At 35.1% G+C, this 11,459-nt stretch overlaps 1 protein-coding gene across 1 annotated transcript; it reads right to left on the bottom strand.

The window, feature by feature from the left end:
- Positions 1 to 4,466: 4,466 nt before the first annotated feature.
- On the bottom strand, positions 4,467 to 5,003 carry LOC137719761 (uncharacterized). The gene is made up of 2 exons (XM_088700588.1): positions 4,959 to 5,003; positions 4,467 to 4,856 (listed from the first exon to the last, which is right to left on the bottom strand). The coding sequence occupies exons 1-2, from the start codon at positions 5,001 to 5,003 to the stop codon at positions 4,467 to 4,469; spliced, it is 435 nt and encodes a 144-aa protein (XP_088556714.1).
- Between the last annotated feature and the right edge of the window lie 6,456 nt (positions 5,004 to 11,459).

Below are 11,459 nucleotides of genomic sequence, written 5' to 3' on the forward strand. Positions count from 1 at the left end.
CAAAAGAAAAAAAAAATGAGATTAAAAAACAGGAAAGATATATTAAATTTGTACTTAACACGAAAGATAAACTAAATTAAACATTCTTCTCAACAATATTAGACTTGTAAGAAAAAGATGGAATAGTAACCTGAAGAGAAAAAGTTTATCGTGAGTCTTGCTCTTAGGTATTCACCAGACTTGCTCCTAGCTCGAGTTGTTTCTAAAAAAGGAAAAATGTACATTATTTTACAATAAATTGCATCGTAAGAATATGCACGATAACTTCAAAATTGAGTTTTGAAGAAAGAGAGGTGAAGTCACCTTGTAACCAGATACCAAATCCATTTTTTCCTGATTACCCAATTGGCAATCCAACTTGAGAAATCCTATAATCAAATACCCAAATAAAGTTCAATCAAACTTCAGCATGAAATATAAATTAGAAAAGCACTGAAATGGAAGCAAAAAAGATTGAAACTTGCCTAATGTGATGTGTACAGTTTCAACATCTACTTGTGGAAAATATACTAATGTGACATGCCGTATGTTGATTTCAGCTTCTCCATAGTGACATCAGTCATTGACCACCATGTAACATCCCACATCGCCCAGGGGTGTGGATCTTGTAAGCCTTATACGTATATTCTCATCCCTACCTAGCACGAGGCATTTTGGAAGCTCACTGGCTTCGGGTTCCATGGAAACTCCGAAGTTAAGCGAGTAGCCGCGAGAGCACTCCCATGATGGGTGACCCACTGGGAAGTTCTCGTGTAAGTTCCTAGAAACAAAACCATGTGGGCGTAGTCGGGGCCCAAAGCAGACAATATCGTGCTACGGTGAGCGGGCTCAGGATGTGGTGGACCTCGAGCCGGGATGTGACACACCAGGTAGGTAAAATCCATACAATATCTTACAAGCCATGATATAAATTATTGCATCAAAGTTGTATCCTAAAAGAAAATTCATACTTCTATATGAACCCAACGTATGATTTTTGCATATACTTTGGTGGATTTATTCTTTGAATGAGTTTCTTGTACTCATCATCCATGTTATATGAAAAGCTCATTCTAACTTCTGTAGTATGTCATAAAAAATGAAAAATAAAATTAGACAAAAGGTTGGAGAGGATAAATAAGAATCAATCAGAGAGCTGAATAACCATTCTAACCAGGGTTCTTGACGGTGGTGACATTATCCATGTCAGTAGGTCTTTCCAGTTTTTACCAGATCATGCATATCAAAGAAACAAAGAAGGAGAAAATCACCCAAATGTGTAAGACTTTCAGCTTACATGCATCCCAAATTCAGGTTCGAACATCACTATAAATACGGAAATTCAGCTTCCAACATCCCATAAATAATTAAACAAAAATAAAAAATAAAATAAAAAGAAAGGGAGGAATAATGCATACCAAGGAAGAGAAAAACCTGGAACGGATCAAGGTGTTCGAGGATTGAAGTGAATTGGATCTGGTCTTCTTTTTTTCCTTGAAGTTTCAGTAATTTGTGAGCACCATAAAATAAAAAGAAAGGGAGGAATAATGCATACCAAGGAAGAGAAAAAGCTGGAACGGATCAAGGTGTTTGAGGATTGAAGTGAATTGGATCTGGTCTTCTTTTTTCCTTGAAGTTTCAGTAATTTGTGAGCACCATAAAATAAAAAGAAAGGGAGGAATAATGCATACCAAGGAAGAGAAAAAGCTGGAACGGATCAAGGTGTTCGAGGATTGAAGTGAATTGGGATCTGGTCTTCTTTTTTTCCTTGAAGTTTCAGTAATTTGTGAGCACCGTCCATTTGTATTTATAGTAATTGCATGCACAAACCCCAATCACCTTACAATCTATCACCATTGACATATAGTTCATACAAAATGGGACATCGTGACCTCTCTTTGGCTAGCAACAGTTTTCCAAAGCGAAATCAACTATTACTATTGTTAATTATCAGTCTGTTTGGCCAATTCGTTGAATTCACATCACCAAAAATTTCAGAATTCATTGAATTTACTACAACTGGGAGAAGTACAAAAACAAAGACAATGGCATAAATTATCACCATAAGAATTCCACTATGAAAATTCTAGAGACCAATCCCTTGTTAACAAAATTTAATCTCATTAAAAGACATACACTCTGGGTTCTAAAAACAAATTTTCGTAAGAAAATTAAATGCAAAAGAAGGGGAAAAAAATAATTACCCACGAAACACAGGGAACAGTTCTATATTTATAGGAATTAAATCGCACATAAATAAAATAAAATAAAAACATGGCAACTAAAAACCCCAACAAAGAAAAAAGGAATCCATCACTGTTCTAAACGAGAAATCAAAATTGAAGAGAATCCAACACAGAAAACCAACAAATTCAAGAACTTCCACACATAAATTCCAAAAATAAATTAAACGAAAAAAATAATTAAGAGAGAGGGAGGAGTAATTCATACCAAGGAAGAAAAAACAGAGTTATGTATTAATATATTAAATGGAAAGGAAACAGAGTGTTGCATTCAACTTTCACAATATACAAAAATAAAAATTTGGTTCTACAATACAAAAGCCCCAAGAGGGAGAAGCTGAAACTGCTCACCTTGAGCAAAACAAAACCAAATTAAACACCCTGGTATTTAACTGTGCGAAGCAGGCATCAAATGTACTTAAGTGTTTACAGTCAAGAGTCTAAAATTGAGAGTGAAAAGCAATAAAACTTGATGATCAAAGAGTAAAGAATAATAAAACTTGACTAACTAATATAATAAATTCAACAATGCCAATTAGTTCCCTTGTGTTGTTTCTAAAATCAACATCACACTAAAGAATCGATCATTAGAACAATCTATTTGAATAATAAATTATTGAAAAACAAAATAAAAATTCAAGTTTTGGTTACCTCAAACTACAACTTTCAAGACCATGTGATAGTTGATTTAAACATTCAATAGATATGGAAAGATTAAGAAGTTGAAAGAAAAAAATGATTGCAAAAGGACTTGGGTTCTATAAAACTTTATATGTTGAAAAGGAAGCCAAAATATGGTACGTGATTTTTTTTAATACTTGTTGTGATTTTTTTATTTTTGATATTTGTTTTTGGAGGTTACTTTCAAAAGCAAAAGAAAAACAAATGCATTTGGACTAAAGATGGATTGGAGCCATTAAATTCATATAGACTAAAAATTTGAAAATTAAGAAAAAAACTAAGGCCATCTCCAACCGAAGGGTCCAAAAGGCTAGAGGGCCGAAAATAGCCCAAAAACCGTCTCCAACAGAGGGCTCGTGGAATCTGAAAGGGCCCCACAGAATCTGAAAAAGCCAAAGGGCTAGAGGGTTGGGTGCATGAAGCCAGCCAGCCAGCCAGGGGCTAGCCAAAATAAATATTAATCTTGTACGTTACAACCGACAGGGATGCTTAAGCTAAAATTCAAATGCAACGGCTAGCTGTTGCGTTTGAATTTTTTTTTTTATTTTTTTTTTATAGTTTTATTATTTTTTTTTATTTACAAAATTTTTCCTACAACTTCTATTTTTCATATTTTTTTTAATTCTATTTTTTTCCTATAACTTTTATTTTACAAAATTTGTTTCATATTTTTTTTTAAATTCCATTTTTTCCTATAACTTCTATTTCACAAAATTTGTTTCATATATATTTTTTTAAATTATATATATTTTTTCCTATTTGTTTCATATAATTTTTTTTAAATTATATATTTTTTTTTTCCTATAACTTCTATTTCACAAAATTTGTTTCATATTTTTTTTTTAAATTATATTTTTTTTCCTATAACTTCTTAAGCCATTATACAACATTAAATTAAATTAAGTAACATGAAACAACATTAAACAACATGAAACTTAAACAACATTTTTAAAAACATTTAACAACATAAAACTTAAATGCCTACTCCATGCTTCTTTTGGCCCAAAGATGTGCAACAAGATCCTGTTGTAGGTACTTATTTGTGGCACGAGAACATATCATTCTATAGCGCCTTATGTACTCATTTATAGATATACTACCAGTTCTTGGATTGAAAGGCCAATTACGTCCATCGCATATTTTTGCACGAGCCCTTCTTGACCTATTTGGATCTTCTTGGTCGTCATCGGACTCTCCATCAATATACCAATCTCGCTCATCCGCCACTATCATATTGTGTAATATGATGCAAGACATCATGAAGGAGTCCAAATTTTCTCGACTCCACTCGGTTCGCTGATGATCTTCCACTGTGCTTGTAGAATACCGAAAGCGTGAGGTAAACAACTTTTCTGAGTCATTCCTAAGGTTTGGAATTGCTTGGACAAGTGTCACTCACTTTGGGTAGATGCCATTTGCCAAGTAATACTCCATATTGTATTGACAGCTGTTGATGTAGTAGTCAAGTTGAGGTGTTTTACCTTCTGTCAAGTTATTGAAGAGGGGTGAACACCCAAGAACTGTAATGTCATTTTGGGATCCAGAGACTCCAAAGAAAGCATGTCAGATCCATGTGTCATATGAGGTAACCGCCTCTAACATAACAGTTTGCTTTCTCGACCTTCCGCTAAAGCCTCTTTGCCATCCGGTGGGACAATTCTTTAAATCCCAATGCATGCAGTCTAATGACCCTATCATGCCCGGAAACCCACGATCTTCAGCTTTGTGAATAAGCCGATTCAGATCTTCTTGATTTGGCTCGCGGAGGTACTCATCTTTGTAAACCTGAACAATTATGTCACAGAATTGTTCAAGAGTATGAAGGCATGTAGACTCAGACATACCATGGGTTTCATCTATCGAATCAGCTAGAGAACCATAGGCCATCATTCGGAGTGCAAAAGTAACCTTCTGATGAGGAGAGAAACCAGGGCGGCCTGTTCTGTCCCGCTTCTGTCAAAAGTATGGATTGACTTGCTAGACATCACGAAGTAAACGCTCAAAGACATAATGCCTCATTCAGAAACGACGTCTGAAATCCTCTTCTGTGTACACCGAGTTGGAGTTGAAGTAATTGTTCATCAGATTGGCATGCGTCATCGCTCTGTTTCATGGTTTCTAAAAGCGACCAGCAACAAAGCTACCTCATTGAGGTTGCTCCTCATTTGACTAACACACCATGGCTGCTGCTCTGTTTTGTTTGTTACGCCTTACTTGAACTTCTTCATCAGACTCCTCATCTTCTCGTCTCATTTGCGCCCATTTTGCTTCTAATTTGGAATTAGATGAGGACCCCTAGTTGGAATCCGAAGAGGATTCAAAGTTGGAATTCATTGCAAACTTGAATTGAAATAAATTGAATTCAAAGTTGTATGAATTATAGGCCAATATCAACCCTATTTATAGCAAAAAAAAAAAAAAAAAATTAATCCATGTCAACTACCAACAGCTAGCTGACGTCAGCATGATGTCAGCTACCAATGGCTAGCTAACGTCACTTAGCCGTTGGATTTGAATTTAAGTTGTAGTTTTTAAATAATAAATTATGTTTGGCCCTTTGGCCCTCGGTTAGAGACAGAGGCAAATATGGCCATGTACTGTTCACTAAAATATTAATATCTTGGAGGGCCAGAGGGCTAAAACGAGCCCTCTGGCCAGCCCTCGGTTGGAGATGGCTTAATGACTACTCCATGTTTCGAATTACCCACCCCAAAGAAAAAGGAAGGGGACCATTTCCACTATACCAAAAACTCGAATATGATATGTTTACTTCTTCTATTTCTAGATGTGAATGCATGATGTATAAAAAAACTTTTAGGGCCTCCTATGCGATCGCCTTACCAGACTACCATCAGGGCTGGCACTGCGTGATAGTCATCATCTTTTGGTCCACACCCACATTTAGCACAAGGTTTTGGATCCATTTATCACTTCTCAATGTGGGTTGAAGCTCGAAGCCATGGAAGATATCGAATTGTGTCAGAATCAGGTTTAGCCAGAATGATATAAATTGGGTTTTGTCGGTACAATGATATAACTTTCGGGTATCCAGAGGATGTGGAGCGGCAACATGATTCATCTTTTTATTTTATTTCTGTATAATAATTTACAAGAATTATCTTGGAGTTCGGTTTGATTTCTCTGTTTAGGAGAGTGTGCTAGTTTGATTACTCTCTGTGAGAGTTGCTTGATTTTAATTTTCATTTTGGTGTGCTACTTCTTTTGGATCTATGTGTAAAGGGTGGTGCTATTTGATTTGCTATAATTACTTCACTCGGTGTTCTACGATCGTGGCAGTGGTTAGGTGATGCAATCGGCCCATAAGCATTGTACTCTTTGTCCCAATATATGATTTGAGATTTTGTTTTCACATGATCTCCATGTAATGCAAAGTTTAACGGTTTTATTGATCTGAATAATCTTGTGGTTCCTGATGAGCTCGAACGAATGCTTGAAGTCTACTCATTACTTTGCAGTTAGTGATGCTTTATTATAATATGTTTAGATCTAGTTTGCAAGGACCCTTTTGGACCGAGTTGTTAATAATATGTACTTGTAATGCTCATTTATCACTGAATGAAACATCGTACTTTTCTTCTTCTGATATATATATATATATATATATATATATATAATATAAAAAATAAAAAATAAAAAAAAGGAGTTGAAAAGTCCGTAAAAATAGTTAATAAATATTAAATGTACAAAAAGTCTACCAAAGTTCATATATATATCTTTAGGGGGAAGGCTGGAATTTAATAGCTGAGTACTTGATTTGAATTAAGGCTCCATCATTTTATCAATGTAGAATTTATTATCAATCGGTTAATCAAAATTTTTTTCATGAATTATCACTTTGCTTTAGGAAGTCTTCGGTTTAGATTTCACAAAAGATAGATGGTGATATGGAAAATTAGTTCTAGCTAGGGTTTCTATTAAATCATATATAGTATTACTTTGATATCTTATTTGACACACACTGACTGAGAATGTCCATCTGGACACTCGGATTGAGTTATGCTGGCTAATACCTGAAAGGTGACAAAGTCATAAGTGAAGGTGATGTGAAAAATTGCAAATAAATTAAAATCTAATAGTCTAGAATTAATTTAAACTAATAGTGTGAGTGCACAATAGCAGGAAGACCCTTATACGCATGTGATATCGGAGCATAAGTATGAGCATAGTAATAGCACCATCATTAAATCCTAGAGGGGCAAAAAACAAAGGTGAGTGGGCTGAAAAGCAAAGTTTTGTAAAAACCGTTGTTTTATTAAAAGTTGTAACCCCTCCATGTAATACATGTATAGTTTCCAAAACTAGTACTACTCCTATGTACGGTAAAGTACCCAAATAAATGTAAAGGTTAGGAATACGAACATTGAAATAATAAGGAACAATATCTACAAAGGTCAACATAAGCATGTAAGCATACAAGTCATGCAGGTTATAGGTACATGAATAGGCTGAGTGTGTAAGTTACATTCGAGCACAACAATCACATGAAGCTGGAGCTAAGCGCTCACATACGGGTCCTAGTTCCCTAATGCAAACTAGGGATATGTTGACACCTACTTTGAATCCAAAGTGCACGTAAACGGTGCATGTGAATATACATGTGAAGCTGATCTTGACCTGGATAATATAAATAAAGGAAGACATCGTGCAAACATTTATGATGAGCAAGCTAAGAGTGAATTAAAAAGAGGTGAGTGAATCAGGGAGAACAAGTAGGTGGGTCCCATGGGACCAAAAACCCAACAATTAAAATAATAAAATATTGGGATTGCACAAACAAAGTGTAAAATTTCGATAATGCCCTTAAACTTGTAGTTCCATAGATTCTTCGTTTGAACTTCGAATTCCATTCTGTTTGTACCCACACATTCATGTCGTCGAGTACTATGATGATACTTATGTGTGTAATTAGGTGAAGCCCAAAATATAAGTTAATTAGGCACTAGGTCTAATTACGAAACAATAAAAAAAAAACAAATAAATGGGCCAACTTGCTCACTTGTTAAACAAGTCTAGCAAGTAAACTAATAGTGCCACAATCTGTAGCTTGCAATACTGACAGCCACTACTATCTCGAAAAACAATTTTTAGATCCCCAAGGATGCAAAATTATCGCTTTGCCCCTCGCATTGAAATGTGTGCAAATTGTTCGTTACACATCCGAATTTACGTCCTGTTTGTTCCCATATGTTCGTGGTGATGAGTACTATCTAAATAAGACGAGAAAAGCAACAAAAGATGAAAAGAACTCAGATGTCTGTGTAAAATTTCCACTTAGCTTGTTAGGGACATTTTTGTAATTTAACAGTGTTAGGAATAAAACACCTTCAATTTTGGACGGAATGTAACATTGTTATAATGATGTTGTTTAATAGGGCTCATTGCATGAACAGTTTTGAGTATCTTGGGTTGGAACCCAGGTTTAATCAAGTTAACAGCAAAACAATGCTCAGCTACACCACTTTAGCGATGAAAAGGATTAGGGCATTTAGATCTGAGGCCAAAAAATTATTAGATTAAGTTAAGTCCAGTATTATCTTTTCTCCATTTTGTTTCTTTTATACTCATTTTACATTTTTTATAAATATTAAAAATAAATTAAAATCTTCTAATTTTCATGCATCTTCTAATTCTAATAAATTTGCTTAATATATTCTAGCAAAAAACTAATATACTAATACAAATTTATCTACGGAACATACTACCCTAACTCAAGTAACAAATATATGAATGTGCAGGCCCTTTAAGAGTAGGAATCCCTTTCTTCTTTTTTTCTTTTTTCAGAAAATGAAGATTAGTTGTGAGACCCACTCTACATCGAACTTCAACTATTTGAATCGTCTATTTAATTATCACAACCATTTGCATATTTAATCATCATAATTCTTGATTCATAGATACCATTGCAAAAATTCAATTCAATCCAAAACCATTTGCCCAATTAATTATCATAATGAAATTTCATTGTTCCTTATACAAAAGTGTCCGTCAATTTCTTTGAACTCATTTAGATGTCTCAAATATTTCTGATTTGGTTAATATTTTGTAAGGATGATCTAAGAGGTGCAACTTGAAAATTAGACGGTTCGGATCATTGAAGTTCGATGTGGTGTGGGCCCCACAACTAATCACAATTTTTAAAAAAAAAATGGAGATCCCTTTCTTTAAAGGCATCATATGAATGTATGTTATATCTATAAGCGAGATGAAACCTAATCAAAGGGTACAAAAACATAATAAGACATATTAATCTGTGATACATGATGATAATAAAAAAAGGGTTAATCTCAGTTTACTACCCTGAAGTTTCTCGGTGTTCAACATTTGGTACATCAAGTTTTTTTTAATCCTAGAGTGGTACCTGAAGTCATAATTTTGGGACACTTTCATACATCCAATAAGATTGCTATTAAATCAGTTGTTAATTGGTGACGTAGAGCTCACGTGGACAATGACTGGGCGCCATGTGATCATCTCCTACCTCTTCCCCCTGGAGATCCATAGCCACATATCTCTAATCAACAAACCAAACCTCCAATTTCTCTGGTACAAAACGTTCATGTCGCTAACTGAGCTTCGATTGAAGATCAAACCTTCACACTTTGGTTTTGAGAAGACAAAACCTAGAAACTTCATAGCCAGCCACAAATTTGCTAAAATCGTCGCTACTTCGGCGGTTCAGGAACTCGGTGCTGTCTAACAGCCTAGTAGCGACCATCGATCTCACCACGATCCTGTTCATCTTCGCCGGTCTAATAGGGTTTTAGATTGTGACTGTTTTAGGGAGGGAAGGTTGGGATCACGTGGAGAGGGTGAGGTGGAAGAGGATGGGTTTTATACACATGGGATCTATATTGGCATGTGGCGCCTAGTCATTGTCCACGTGGGCATCACGTCACCAGTTAACGGATAATTTAATAGCAATCTAACATATGTATGAAACTATCCCGAAATTATGACTTCAAGTACTACTCTGGGATGATAAAAAACTTGATGTACCAAATGTTGAAAATCAAGAAACTTTGGGGTAAAAAACTAAAATTAACTTTAAAAAAAAAATGTCATGTAGGTAGATAAATGCAATTAATTTGTGATATTGGTTGATTATAAAAATTAAAAATAAAATCTATAAATGAGGTTTAGAGCAGGAAGAAGAACAACAAAAAAAGAAAAGAGATAATTATAGAGATAATTAGGAAGAAATTGAATTAAAGATAACTGTTGATACTGAAAAATAATCTTAAAATTAAGGGATTAGACTTATTTTAATAAACTGGACTATTTCTAATATTGGCTAAAAAAAACTTGAACTTATATCAAGTTTTCCAAATGATGAATTCTTTTCTTTCATTAATTCAGCCGAGTACGCGGCTGGCAAAGCTCTATTTAAGAACTTTAGGTTTTTTTTTGTGGTCACTTTTGGGCCTCTATAATTAGGTCTTAATTTTTGGGCTCCTATTTAATTTTTGCTTTCGGTATAGATAAGACCCTTTACTCATGTATTGCGTACATATGTGGTGTCCTGTCTGTACGGACCCTCGACTGTTTTATTTCTTGCTTTCACTTGCAAAGTCATTGTAATTTTTCCTTCTGAACTTTGTTATAAAAATTCCCATTGTCCAAAAAAAAAAAAAAGGGATTAATTCTCCATTTTTGTAAGGTTTTGAGAACCTTAACCAACTCGTTGATGTCAGTCGTGGTTTGGGTGTCACTGTTGATCTAATAATTTCTAAATATCCTCATCTATTAAGGGAATCAATTACAACTTGCCTCAAGTTTAGAGTAGTTCCACCCCTAACAAAAATGCGCTAGCACCCAGCGCATTTTTCCACTCAGTGAACAGTGATAGATCCCAATGAACACCAATAGGCCAAATGCATCTCCACCTCTAAAAGAAAAAGCCTAGTCCATTTTATTAAAATATGATTAAATAAAATGCATCTCCAATTGGATCCTTAAAATAATGATTTTAATAGGTTTTAAAAAACCTATTTCCTTACCAATCCATCGAACATTCACATCACTTTTCCCTCTCTCTCTCTCTCTCTCTCTCTCTCTCTCTCTCTCTCTCTCTCTCTCTCTCTCTCTCTCTCTTCCAGCTCACTCCCATGAGCTCTCCTTCTCCTTCCTCTTCAAACCCTTTAACAAATCAAACACAACATATTATTTTTGTAATCCCTGGAGCTCAAGGAACCCAACCATGGCCTTGCATGCGGCATCGATGCATGGTTCGAGGTCCTACCATTGAAGCTGAGAGCTTGAGCTCTCAATCTCTAACCCATGTGATGTTTCTATCACTGTATTGTGTTCTTGAGCTTTAAATCTTGTTATGTTGCAATTTTTGTGGTTAATTTGAGGGCTTAATTCCCTGCATGTGATTCCGACAAAGGAAAACGGACAAACTCCGACGAGTTTAAGGTCCAATTCTCGGTGAAATCTCTTGCATTTCAGCTAGAAAGTTCTCAATCCTATTCTTATGGTTTCTAACTTATAAATCATGTTGGAAACCCTTGCATTGATGCAAACATGCTGTCGGTG

This window comes from Pyrus communis, chromosome 1 (genome assembly GCF_041283825.1).
Source record: "Pyrus communis isolate YQ-2024b chromosome 1, ASM4128382v1, whole genome shotgun sequence".
Classification (NCBI taxonomy): Eukaryota; Viridiplantae; Streptophyta; class Magnoliopsida; order Rosales; family Rosaceae; genus Pyrus; species Pyrus communis.

Excerpts from the sequence above, each read along its gene's own strand:
- LOC137719761 (XM_088700588.1), bottom strand. The coding sequence starts at position 5,003 with ATGACGCATGCCAATCTGATGAACAATTACTTCAACTCCAACTCG. Across the intron at positions 4,857-4,958 it reads ATTACTTCAACTCCAACTCG|AAGCGGGACAGAACAGGCCG; the intron begins GTGTACACAGAA and ends TACTTTTGACAG.